Source organism: Branchiostoma floridae, chromosome 10, assembly GCF_000003815.2.
Source record: "Branchiostoma floridae strain S238N-H82 chromosome 10, Bfl_VNyyK, whole genome shotgun sequence".
Lineage (NCBI taxonomy): Eukaryota > Metazoa > Chordata > Leptocardii > Amphioxiformes > Branchiostomatidae > Branchiostoma > Branchiostoma floridae.
In genome coordinates this window covers 6228211-6242432 of record NC_049988.1, presented here as the reverse complement: position 1 = coordinate 6242432, position 14222 = coordinate 6228211, and the positions used below count along the sequence as shown (strand labels likewise).

The 14222-nt window shown below is 41.1% G+C and overlaps 1 protein-coding gene and 1 long non-coding RNA gene across 3 annotated transcripts in view; both read left to right on the top strand.

The window, feature by feature from the left end:
- Positions 1-852: 852 nt before the first annotated feature.
- On the top strand, positions 853-4326 carry LOC118423985. Its single transcript, XR_004832158.1, has 3 exons — positions 853-995; positions 3424-3496; positions 3713-4326. It is a non-coding gene; the product is annotated as an uncharacterized LOC118423985 (long non-coding RNA).
- Positions 4327-6689: 2363 nt separating this feature from the next.
- Positions 6690-14222, top strand: part of LOC118424444 — a 10378-nt gene continuing 2845 nt past the window's right edge. Inside the window, exons 1-6 of one of the 2 annotated variants that reach the window (XM_035833011.1) lie at positions 6690-6808; positions 7675-7817; positions 8228-8392; positions 11806-11925; positions 12402-12534; positions 13559-13647. In XM_035833011.1, coding sequence (XP_035688904.1) covers positions 7707-7817; positions 8228-8392; positions 11806-11925; positions 12402-12534; positions 13559-13647 — 618 coding nt within the window. In that variant the 5' untranslated portion in view covers positions 6690-6808; positions 7675-7706. The remainder of the gene's footprint in view (positions 6809-7674; positions 7818-8227; positions 8393-11805; positions 11926-12401; positions 12535-13558; positions 13648-14222) is intronic. The other variant, XM_035833012.1, reaches the window with a different exon arrangement.

Sequence of the window (14222 nt, the reverse complement as noted above, 5' to 3'; positions counted from 1 at the left end):
TGCAGACTTCGTGTACAAAAGTTTTTGTTCTCGGCGATTGTTCGTGTGTTGATTATCTCTCCTGGTGATTTGCTCGAAAACAAAACAACAACAAGTTACTTGTGATCTATCTCGACTCAGTCATTCAACAGTATTGTTGGGTGTGTAACGAAACCCATTACTTGCCCCATTTCAACTTTTGGGATGTCCAAAGACCAAGAATGCATGATCATGCATGCATGATCTGTGTATTTTATTTTATTTTTTCTTCGGGCTTGGCAGAAATTTCTTGGGAGAAAAGAATGGAATCTCATTACCTACCTAACATCCATAATTTTGACGTTTGATCTGTTTCTGTGTTGTTTTATGTTCAAAATTTGATTTGACGTAGAGAAATATAGTTGTACATCATTCGAACAATAGGTTTATCCATAGGGGATTACGGTATGATCAGGCCACACTCGGGTGTATGCGATTGCAGGGTATAAAAATTGAATTTAAAGATAGATTTGTATCTTGGACTTCAAATTGTGTTCACTGAAACTGTTAATGTCATCTGTGTACAGTCACATTGATTTTGATTCTAGATTACGTAGTATTCAAGTAGGACTTGTGTTTACTGTTGACTTAAGCTTGCAAAATAACATCTGGTTTGTGTAGAACTGGCCCAGATCTAATAACATCCTCAGATCAGAGGTACACAAGCCTCCCCCTACTCTGCCCCTCGCGGGGTTATCTGGGGGTAACCAATGCAGACACAAGCGCCGTCAAAAGTAGTACAAACACGCGAAGCTTTTAGATGTTCGTATCTAACTATCAACATTACAAGTCTACGAAAGCTTCACCTACCGCACTGGAACCGAGTGTGTCAGGATTACGATCATTGTTTTCTGTGATTTATTGGTTGGTATACAGCTGACCCAGCGGAGGGATATGGATGTACATGTATATCAGAAAAGACAACCGCCGAACTTATCAGTTGGAGACGAAACGCGGCTCGAAGAGGTCATGGCTTCGTAAGTACAGTCTAATTTTTTATTGTAGCCGTCCTGTACTATGATGGTGATATACCCACGTTTTAAGTTTCCATATACATGAAATACACCCAAGAAATTGAAGAATGTGTGAGTCCGGTCGATGCTGACATCTGTGATTGATTGTGTTGTTTACTTATTTGCGGACGGAACCTGTGTGATGGAAATAGCCCTATCTATTCAAAGGATCATACAGCATGACAACAAGGAGGCCTCAGTTAGAAACCTCCATGTTAAACTATTCAAATACAATTCAATCTCTACAACTGGATAAAAAACGGATATTTACTTCCGGACGTTTCGAGTGACATCCATCACTCTTTTTCAGCGTTTTATTCCTTTTTCTTTTCCTTTTAGCAAGACACTATACTATTGGGCTAGCCCCTGACGAAACTTTTTTATATTAATAACGTTATATATAGATTATGGGAACTTGGTTGCCATGGGCTTTCTTTCGTCTGAGAAGGATAAATCTTCTGTCATATTTGTCAGTGTCTACTTGTATGTTGCTTCTGTATGTCCGTTGTAATATCGTATTTTTAGTTCATATTGATTTTTGATTTATTTTGGTTTATTTGTTTATGAGTGATTTGTTGCCCAAAGTCGGAGAAAGTGTCTCGTTTTCACAGAACGTTCGAAAACCGTTCCGTCACGCGTGGGCTCCATGTTGGATGATAACCTGGATGAATAGAACACAGAACGGCGCTGTCAAAGTTGCTTGCGGCGGGTTCAAGTGTGCTGTTTTTTCTCCGAAATGCGAATCATTAAGTGACGTAGCCAAGGCTAGATATCGGGACAAAGTTGCAATAATAGGTTCTTGAACCATATGCTTAAAAAACGGCATTCAACATGGTGCCGGTGGTTGAATACCCGGGCATCCGTTGGCCGCTAACCTGGGTGACTAACAGTTATAAGTTATATCGACTCTTTTCATAAAGGCGGAGGACTAGCTACCGATCCCCCACCAAACTTTATACCTGCCCTGTTATCCAGCGTGCCTCACAAGGGGCAAGATTTGGCGCTTCCACGACCCTGACTCCGTGAGACAAGCAGATAGTGCGGCCCAGCGGGTCGTTAGGTTCGCGTGCGCCCGTCTTTTTTCCGTATTTTGTCAACACTAAGCATAATCATAACAATATTAAGCATAATCAGTGCTGCTGACGTTACTGCTGCAAATTCAAATTCAGAATGCTTGGCACATGTCTTTCAGTCAGGTGCCAAACTGTATCTAGTGACAGCATGAGGTTACAGGAGCTCGGCCAAGAGAATATACACGCTCGCTCGTGTGACTGTCCGTTTAGGATGCAGCCACACGAGTGAGCGTGTATATAAAGTCCGCACGAGGTCCGTACGCGTATTGACATTTTCTTTCATATGATCACACGAAGTCGTATGCACAATAGACACCGATCATACGCATCTGAATCGTTTTTTGTCAGTTTAAGTACGCGTACTGGGCCGTACTGAGAGAATGCCTGCCACCTAAAACTAACACAAAACGATTGAGATGCGTATGAGGGATGTATTGTGCCTATTCACACATGTAAGTTCCGTATTGACATGTTTTGTCTTAGGTAAAGTTTGCGACTAAAGTAATATTATCTTCGACCATCTACAATTGTGGGTCAAGAAAAAGAACTTCGTTACTCGTAAACTTTACCCAAACCAAAATGTCAATACTGAATTGAACACGTGCTGACTTGATGTGCGCACAAGTGTGTGAACGAGACAGTCCAGTTTTAATGACCATCACCATCGGAACTTCACTGATTTGGGAGCAGTTTTTTGGTGAAAGGCGAGCATAGACCGACTCCTAAAAATCGCGGACAATTTCTAAAAAAAAGTGTCTTGATTATCCATGGAATATACTCATTTACAGCTCGCTGACATTTTTGTGCGACATGGCCTGTACGTCATTGACATACCTCGTGCCTCAGGAAACCAACATTCAGCCCGTTGAAAGAGTATTATGGCACAAACTACGCGCCGGCTCCCATGTTGGCGGGCCGCTAGAAGAGCTAATAGTGCATGTAATTAGCGTTGTTAGATAGAAACGGCGAGAAGTCCGTGTCCCGTGTTCATGGAACTCGCATTTAGCACGGCAAACATCCAGCCCGTTTCTGAATAAAAACCTTCTTTCCTCGTACGGGTCCACCACGTGCACACACAGCCGTGTGGAGATCGAGCAGCTTATCATCCAACATGGCCGATCGAACGTTCGAACGCAACTGTGACGTCAAGTGAAAACGATCTTATAGGTTCTGGAGACTTAATATTTGGGCAGATTGTGCAGACTGGAATATTTGTAACTTGATTAGATGGATACCACAGCTTCTTTGTAAATATTTCATTTATTTTGTATCCCATTGTCAGAAACAGTTGAAAGTTTCAATGTTTTGTCCATGTACAGGGTAGAAGTCAGATCAAACCGCCGTGGTCTCCAGGGCTCCATCGACTGCCTTGCTGATGGCAGGACTTAACCGGTCAGTGTGATGTGAGTGAGTGCGCCTGATGAAAGCACATACATAGGGGTGTAATCAGTGCAGACTTGTTGGAATATATCAATCAGCCAAGGTGATCAAGTTGAGATGAGTGTGTGTTTGTTCTCCTAAGAGCGACCGCTATTTTCAGTATCAGTGTATCCGTTAAGTATTTGAAACGGGCGATGTGATCTCTGTATTTTCTCTCGATCCCAACAGACTAATGATACATACAGGACACGAGTGACAACGTCGAGGTGTTCCGCCACAACTTGCACAGGGACTCCTACCACGACAGGGAAAATCAGTCGAGTCCTTCCACTGCAAGTCGGTGAGACGAGCTGCATCACTGAAGGAGCCGGAATAGACGTCCGTGTGCCTTATAAAGTCGGGAAGGAGGGGAGCCACACATCACCCAGAACAGCACCGTCGACATGAGGAAGACAACGAGAGGAGAGTGCCAGACCAGTAGCAGATCTAGAATAGCCAATCGATTGCGCTGCTACAACCATAGTGAACCTAAAACTAGTTAGAGAATTCACGGACTGGTTTTGAGGTGATTTATACCATTACTATGCATTTAGTGTACCGGGTATAAATTGCAGTAGTAGTTGAGTGTGCATGTAAATCAAAGAACCGCACATAAGGTTAACCTCAGCGACGACGGACCGAATCAAACCGGAGATGGATGTAGTTAAGGAGAGAACGGCCATAGAAATGTTCATTACAATTATTCTGTATCCAACCTGTGACCGAAGTTAGCGGGGTCAGCATTATGTAGTAACGTCAAAACACTTTAACAGTGTCCCGTGCCAAGTGTACGGAAAACCTTGTCTCTGCGTCTTTCCTTTATTCTAGCTGTGCTAGTCATAGTTTACAGGAAGAATCGACTGACAAGTACACCCCTTTGTCGCAATGGTTTGGTAACCAAATGAACATCACAGCAATAAGAAAAAAAGGGATTCAAGCGTCACACAACCAAACAAAATGAAATAACAGAAAGATATGAAATAAAAACCTTCAAACGAAACAAAACAATCCTCATACATACACGACATCATTACGCCGAATGGTCAAGCAAAAAATATAACTGACCCACAATTCTACCCTAACGATACATAATATCGGGCATTTTGTTAAAAAATGTAATGTGCTGTATACTTGATGGTGAAACGAGTATTAAAACATGAAATCCTGGTTTATAACATCGGTCACGTCATCTTATTATACGCCATACCCAAAGCAGACTAAAGTCACACACAAAAACAAATTCCCTAGGGAATACCCGTAGAAAATACCCGTAGAAAAAAATACCCGTAGAAAAATTCCTCGCATGCCTGCGGAATTCCTAGAATTCCTGTCAAACGGTCGCACACTATAAACATTAGGCTCGCCCCTGAGGCGTCGCCAAAATTCAGATGTGCCTAAACCAACAGATTTTGGAGAGGAACAATAGGATCAGACCTGACAAATTTGGATGCAAATTAGGGACCACTGCAAAAAACAACAGTTGGCAAATCTTTCAAAATTCTCACCAAATAGACAAAAGCAGCTATTTCACAGGTTGGGCAATTGTCACCTGGCCAGGGCAGAATCACAAAAGATAGGGCATTTCACAGCAGATGAGAACAAAAGACAGGAATAAGAACAAAAGACATGGCATGGCAGTGCGCGCTGGGGTGATAACAATATGCGTGAATGACAATGGCGTCTATGCAAATTTAGTGTAGACGGTGCCAAATGGTCACTATGAGCAATTAATTAGCAGAGTTTGTCCGGCCAAGCCAAAAATTTCAAAACCAAATGTACACAAAGCAAAGGTTTTGCACACTAAGCCTACGCTAAGATTTGAATATGCCGGGAAGAAACTACGCACGACTAAAGCAAAGCAGTCGGTGGGAATCAAGAACAAAATTTTGGACCCAAATTGGCAATCCACGCTACCCAGGAACAATGAAATTTACAATGCAAAATATGCGTCTGTCCTACCCAAAATCAAGAATTTAGCAGGTTCAAAATAGGTAGGACAGCAAATTTCTAACGCATAGAAGAAGGAACAACAGCGCTAAATGCAGAAAACTGCCGGTAAGGACTAACTAGCTAAGTGTTTGAAATGGGCCGGAGAAAAATCCGAAGCGCGTAACACGGGCGAGCAAAGCACAAACAGGAACTATAAATTCAAAGTTTGGAAAGTTTACTACGTTACAGAGGCTAACATAAGATTGTAAAACACGGTTATTCACAAACCCGGTGTAGGAACCATTGAAACGATAGGGTTGTTTGGTATCTAAGTCCTATATTAACTTATCAGGAACTCAGCCAAACCAGTCGATTACTATTTGTGAGCCGTGTTTATTCAACCTATGCTAAACTCAAGTAACATATAATACAATGTGTTTCACTTAGGACTACAGCAAGTTACAGGATACAGGTCTAGGATAATGACACAGAGATCTAAGTATATTTACAGAGAGAGTTGGTCTAACTAACTAACTAGTACACAATCCAACAGAGGGACGAAGCCCTACTAAAACAACCTCACCTGAGTCCTTGGGGCACCGACTGACTAAATCTCTTCATACAATCTCTAAGGTTAACTAGCATGACAATAGGTTGCATAACTCCGCCCATCACAGGTAAGCTGGTTGGATGCTGTCGGCATCCAGCCAATCAGGGATTACCTAATATGCTAATGTAAGCTCCTCCTCATATGGTCTAGACGGTCATTACCTAATTATCTCATATGTCAAAGGTCATGGCCGTTACACTTAATTATCGTGGGAACTGCACATAGAGATGGAGATCGAGTGATTCATGTAGGTAAATAGAATTATACTATTATCATTGTTATTATAACACCAGGTCGATATAGAAAGAGACCAAAGGTTTTGCATCAAAGAAGAAGTTAAAATCTATTTTTCGATCAAAGTGGGACTTGAGAAAAGTGCCCCTTTGAGATAGCATTGATAGGTGCGTCAGCAGTTGCCATGGTGACCAGCCTGGGGTGGGGCATGTCAAACCGCATACAAACGTACCAGAGCTTTATTCACCTATAAATTCACGTTATGAAAACAATCATATCTTTGATGACTTGAAACAAAATGAAAATACATTTGTTTTAAACAATTATCTACTGTAGTGTTGAGTCTCGTAGGTTTTTATTACATAAAGCTCATTTTAGGTGGTCAATTTATTTATAAATGCGTTCCGTTTCGTTGCGTTCGTAATTTTTTAGGGAAGACGGAAAAGACCAAGACAAGAGGTGTGGCTCTGAACTATGAACACCTCCTAGCATCGCTTTGACTGGACTTTCTGGTAAGTTTAAAGGCGAGATTCGTTAGGATGGTAGCTTGTTTTAGCTCTTGACATATTCTTTGGGGAAAATTTAGTCCGTACGTGTATCAAAAGACTCATTGTTTTGATATCGTGCAGCCTACACGAGTACTATTAGTATTACGTTACAAAAAATATGGCTTGACTTTTGTGTTTTGAAAGCGGCATTGAAACCATGTGGTGTCGTACCCACGGTGGGTACTACAGTTAAGGTCCTTGTTTTAGGAACAGAACTCGAGTTTAGGAGAGCCGACAAACCTATGTTCCTCATGCAAGTAAGAATAGTGTTGTTGTTGCTCTGAATTTAGGAAAACAACTACTTACAGTAACTCTATCTGAGGGTCTGCATGGGCCCGGGGGGTTGTCATACTGTTAACATGAATTACGACAAATTCAGAAGAACCCACTAGGCATTACGCTAAAATCAAGGAAAGCAATTTCGAAAAATTTGGTCACGTGCATACACGTCTTACATGCACAAGAATAACCAATAGACAGCTTTCCCTAGATAAAGTATGTGGAATCTAAAAATCGTAAATGCAGAAATGTTCGCTGTGGATTAATGTTCGCGGTTTCTGCGGTGACCACTTCACCGCGAACTTAAAACCACCGCGAACATTTTTCTATTATGGTATTAGACTGCAGTCTATGGTGTTACCGCGAACTTAAATCCACTGCGAACTTCAAATGCATATACAGTAGCCTGCTAACGTAACGTCCTATGGAAAAAGGATGTACAGGCTAACCTCCTTCGAAACATGTAGGCAGGTCTTCTGAATTTAGCAAATGGTGTGTATTGTTATGTAAATTTCTTTACTATATGTGTGGTATTTTTTATCTCTTCCCAGCAGTCTGTGCCTTACAGAGAGCCTGAAGCATCATGGGAGACGCTAGTAAGTGGGCGTACATCATCGGGATTCCGGTTGGAATCATCGCCCTGTTGGTCGTGATTCTGGTCCCACTCAGCTTCTCCGATCTACAGTACTATCAGGTAACGTTTGCAACCCTTGTAGTTATTTGTGCCAGTGGACCAATTTGATTTGATAACATGACATCCGCGCATGCTCATCAATGTTCCTCTGTTAAAAAATAGTTTTTGTCCATTCTGTACATCATAAAAAGCAGCTGCAAAAAAATGAGTACATGTATGCCATAAATTGAAAAAAAAAAATATATATATATATCGGAAAATAGATGCTAATGTCGTAGAGTGTCAAACTCCAAATTCCAAGTCAAATACGAAGATGCAAAAAAAAAAGAATATACTATACTATTCGGTATGCCCAATTACTCTGCTGTGTGTTTTTAGTCATTTGTTTGAAGTCCAGTTGCTTGAGTATATCATTACCTGTATGTCTAACCTTCATTAACACACCTGACTGTAACGTCTTCCCCCTGCAGTATGGTTTCTTAAAGAGGAAGTCGACAGGAACAGTGAGTCTTGAGAAGGTGTACAGCAGCGGGAGACACTTTGTGGGACCAGACTACGAGTTTAAGGTGTTTCAGGCCGACGCCCACTTTGAGGAGCTCACGAACATTGCCATTTTCTCCTTTGATAAGCTGGAGGTGAGTCTAATTAATATCATGACCCTTAAATATGATAGCTGAATTTTTGGTGCTTTGATCATTAAGATTAACTCATTAATACAACTTCATTTTAGAAAATAAGGTATGTGTTCCTAAAGAAAAAAAGAATATTGAGAAGTATTTGTAAGGTACAAAATGTTTCTAGCTGTGAAATAACATCTTGTATAAAAACAAAAATTGAAAGTGTTGGATGAAACAACTTGTCAAAGTACTAATTAAAAGTTTCCAGTGTTTGAAATTTCTCAACCATATGGTAAAAATCAAATTGTTGTCAGTTAATACTGTAAGTCTCTTTAGATCCGCGGCGCCTAAAATCCGCGGTTTCGGTCAAATGACCAATCCGCGCTGTCTTCAGATTCGCGGTGGACGATGTGTGGGAAAAAGAGTTCGCGACCGAGTACTTAGCGCTAGCGCAAGTTTACGCGTAATAACACGTGGGTTGAACAATTTTTTTTCGGCGAATTTACCGACAGTCCGTAAGGCAATATTAATCATTTTCGGTAGTATTTCACTTTTGCATGGTCAGGAAAATCTCGAAAATGTTGAGACAATGTTAATTAGCGAGAAATCAAGGAGAAATTGGCAAGTTTGTGCTTAGTTCTGACGGCGGCACAGATTGGCAAGATGGCGCCTTGGAGGTCATGTAGGGTCATCGGGACAGTCGATTATAGTATGGGTGAAAATGCTTCCAGCAGTGAAATTGTGCTCTAATTTAACCATATAAAAATGCACAACTATTTATCACATATGTTGTATGACTATAAATGACATATATCTAAGGAGTGTGTGATTTTATACTTTATTCATTTGACAAGTAAAGGTGTCTGTATTTTCTTTTAAAAAAGTGTTCGCCCATGCTGCTTGGGAAATCCCAAGCTAGTCACAACAAGCTTGTAGAAGCGTCGGATTTCGGTTGTTTAAAAGAGACTTTCTATGGAAGTGCAAACATCGATTCAGGAATAAAAAGGTCAAATACAGGTTGGTTGATAACTGGAGCACAGGGTGAACATTTTATAGAAACTGTAGGCATGATTTTTTTGTCTTTTTCTCGGCGTCTTGATTCCAAGCCAAGCTCGTCAAGAACAAAGGATTATGGCGATCGAGGTTTCAGACAACTTTGCAGCTTTGCATTTTCGAATTCTGTGAATCAAACAGTGGTCATCGGCAGCTACTATTAAAGTATATTTCAGTAAGAATATGATGGAGTGTAAACCGAAGTTATGGAAGAAGACATTGGCGCTGGAATAGAACTTCAAAGTGATCCGATGTTACGAGAATGCTGCGCGTCACAGGCCTCGTAAATTATTTTTTTTCGGCACGCGGTATGCGGCCGATTTTGTTTTCCTTTACTGTTCTTGGTAAGAAGTAACTAAATTATTGAAGCCAGGTATTACTTGTGTACATATGTATACTTTGAATAAAATTTTGATATCGTTTTATACATGACCGCATATGTGTTGTTTTTGCATCACTCCTTTCTTTTATCTTACTAGTATCTCGAGGTCGGCCGTGAATTTGGGGAGGGGGGCACATTTGCACCAAACACATCCGCGGAGAAGTAGATTCGCGGCACGAAGGTCTCCGCGAATACCGCGAATCTAAAAACACCCCGGAAATAAAGAGACTTACAGTATCAAGTACAGTGAAACCTGTCTATAGGGGTCACTCAAGGGACTGGCCAAATTTGGCCCCTATGGGCAGGTGGCCCCTATAGGCAGTATAGCCAAAAAGGTACATTTCACCACAAGCAATAAGTGACAAGGCACTCAGCTTCCACTGAGTATTTATTGACAATATTATTAAGGTTATACATTTAAACTAAATATGAGTTTAAAACAAACAGTTTAATGAAATACATTTGAATTACTACGACTGCTACAGCACTGTAGCTGTTCCCTTATTTCTGTATAGTAAAATGTATGCCAATCATGACATTAACGATTTAGAGAGAAGACATAACGTTACATGTACGTTATTAGACATTAACTCTAATCTGAGTCCGACACTAATCTGAGTCTTGCCGTTCTCGGAATCTGCCGAATTACCAACGTCAATGCGTGTCCCTCGGGAGTCGAAGCCTTCGACATCGTACGTCTGAGTCAAAACTGACAGACATTTGCTTGGTTCTCTTGTCTTTTATCCAGTTGGAATTGTCTGAACACGAAGTCAGCGCCGCCATTTTCCTTTGTTCCTCGATCTCACTTTTTCTGAGAGCTTGGGTCACAGCGCGAGTCTCCGGCAACTTTGCCAATCGAATAGACAAATCTTGTAAATGCCGCTAGTTGCCGGCAAAAATTTGACGTTCAATCACTACTGATGACAAGTTCATAATCATTTCTAAGCATCAAAACACCACAAAAACTTTCATTTGTTCACGAAGGCTTGGCTTGACTTGTCTGCATGTGCCATTATGCCGAGATGGTCACGACGAAATAAAACTTTCTCTACGTAGGCTTATTTCTTTGACAAAAATCCAACTAAGTCTAGTTCTCGCATAAATAATGGTGATTTAATTGATTTTAATCATTTCTATACCATAATTACCGTATTTTATGCTATACATCAGAATTCTTTTTGCGAAATTTTACCTTGGTAAAAATGGACTCGTCCACTGACCCCAATTGAACTTGTTCATTTGCTGCAGCGACGCCATCTTGGAAAATCACGCAAATAAGATGCCGATATTTTTGGCCCGCGGAATACGAAAATTAGACCAGCGTACATGGATTTCAAGAACATATAACATCAGATACATGAACGGATGGTCTACTTGTAAAATCTGTCCATATAGTCTTCCAGTCTGCACAGAAATGACGATGTAGAGAAGGGTACAGTGCAAAGAGTCTGGGGCGAGAAAAAACGCCAACAACTTGGGTGGAAAAACTTCGCATAAAATCACATAATTTTGTATACTGTTTCTTTATTCAATGTTTCCTTCGTAAATCTTCCAAGTTGAGCCTACATTTTGCTGATATATTGCAGAAATTGAAAAAAAAAAAGTGAACCCCGCGTGGGTTTAGCGTGGCGTAACGCGGCCGGCCAGGTGACCGCTATCGGCAGTGTTGGCATAGCGGCCGGACCGAAAATCGTCTGGCCGCGACCGCATTCGACAGGTGACCGCTATAGACTATTTCTTAATGCTTAGGTCAATGGGGAAAATTCAAGGGACCGACAAAAACTGACCGCAATGGCCAGGTGGCCCCTATACTCAGGTGACCCCTAAGGCAGGTTTCACTGTAGATACTGTGTTTTTGTCATTGGTGACATTGAGAATTAAGTATAGTAATTAATAAATCTTGTTTTAGCGACATTCCCTTAACTTGAATGAAGGAGTTCTAGACATTAGTCTTGTTCTAACGGTTGTTATTTCTCTGCCCCGTCCCCGTGATTAGATCCAGGTGACGTGTAGGTTCCAATACTTCCTGCGTAAGGACGACATGCCGCTGCTTCACGCGACGTACGATAGGTTCTACCATCCCGTCATCAGGACCAGCGCTATCGACGCCATCAAGGTATACAAACATGTTGAAATATTGACTTTGGGACTAACTGGTACAGGGCCAACACATGCTGGGAACTACCTGAAGTTCAAATGATTGTAACCATCACAATGTGCTGTTAATGACCTTTATCTTTAGTTGAAAATCTTTCAAGAGTAATCAGTTTTATCCTTTAATATCTTTACCATGTTACATAAACATGTACATGCATGCACACAAACACACACACACACACATGTGATACACACACAGACATTGATACAGTCACTGATACATGCACACACAAATACACACACACTCACACATCTGTGCACACACGCATACACACATGGACACACACACACACACACACACACACACATTCAGTGTTTGATATGACTCTGCCAGGGATCAAACTCACAGCCTACCGAATGAAAGGCGATTACACTCTACCCACTAGGCCATTGTGCCGGTAGAATGTTTACCTCTATTTCCCCCTCCCCCTGTAGGGCGCCGCGCCCCAGTTCAACACCAGACAGTACATCGGTGAGAGGAAGCTTGTTGAGGACACGCTGGCAGCTGCTGTCAAACTCCGACTGGGGGGGACCTGCTGTAAACAGGACTGTGCTGACTCAACTGAAGGTACATGGAACAGTGTCCCCATGGTGTAACTCCACGTGGTATTTTGGGCTGTGTACCTAAACACCCATACGTGTACCGTACCCAGGTCCGGACCAAAACATCTGTGTACCTGTACCTGTACCTTAAGAAACTAAATCACTATTGAACATCGCTTTTTGAGACTAAAGATTATAATATCATTAAGTGAATTCCAAATCAAAGATGACAATTGTGATTATCTTGCAGTTGAAAATTATGAAAACTTTGTTTTGGGGTTCAAATATCCAAATCCTCACACAAAGGTGACAATTTCTCTCTAAAAAAGACAATTTGCTACATTTATAACTTACAGGTAATTGACCAAACTTGTTTAGATACAGGTGCAGGTCTAGACCTGTACCTAAACCCGTGTACCTATGCCTGTTATTTATTTAGGTACACAGCTCTAAGCAGTATTGTACAGTTTTGCTTATTTTGAGTCCACCATTCTAAGCTGTACACCCCTGGGTAGAGGTGGGTACTCAAAATCCAGTTACGGGTTCAGTTCACTGGTCCCAAGGATCAGGTCCAGACTTGAACCTGGACCTAATTGACTGTGAAAACTTGTGAATGGGCGATACTCATACTACAGTGGTCAATTTCCCTATAAAGTATAAAGGAATCTGTTTGTTAGGGTATCCGACTCTCCCTGACATTCTAAAATCCTGTATCTTCATGTAAAAATGCTAACTGCTTCTGAACTTCTCACTTGTGGTGTAAAGTATTATAAACTCTTAGACTTCGTTCTTGTTATTTTCTTGGTAAGCCCCAAAACGTGTTTACGCCTACTGATATAATGTATTCATTTCCTATTATTGTCCAAAGTCAGATACTGTTATTCTTTCTCTATATGGTCCCATTTAAACAGACAGGTTCAAAAGGAAAAAAAAAACTGTTTTTATTACTGGTCCCCATACACCCTTACCCTTGGGTATACAAGTATAAATTTATGCTACAGTTTTTGTTTTATTGTATTGAGAGTTTGTTGTTGTTGTTGTTGTTCCAGGTTGTGTATCAGGCTGTAAACCTTACGACACCTGCACTAAAGAGGACAAGGGGCTATTTGTGGATGTCAAATACTTCCAGATAGGGAGGGTAGGTAGACAATGGTGCCATTTTAGAACACTTCTTGTTTCACCATCTCTTCTTCATTTTGTTCTCACATCCTGTTATTATAGAAGCAGAAATGCTGCATTAAAACTTTCTCTTCTGCTTTTGCTTGCTATTTTCTTGGAACTCAAAGGTTCATTATACCCCCCTCACATTAGGCGAAAATCGATCGGACGACGAGTCTGCGAGCTCTAACTTACGACGATGCACGAACCAGATACAGATGCCGTATAACGTTAATGCAATAATCGCGCAGTTTTTTTAACTGCTTACAGTTTTCAGATAGGTTCAATACCCAGTAGAATAGGTCTCCCAATAAAACCCACAAGCTCCCTTTACCTTGCACGTGTCTGAGGCAGGTAAGCCATAGCTGACAAGCCGTGCTTTGTGGTAAATTTGATGTCCTGAAGAGTCGATGAAGACGTAATGCCCTGAAAGGATCGACGACGTTTCATTACTTTACGAAGGAATGCACCACCATGTTTTGCATTGTTTTGTGTCAGAAAAGTATATATTGCATATAGAGCTTACAGATCAGTTCATGTCCAGAGCCCATTGAC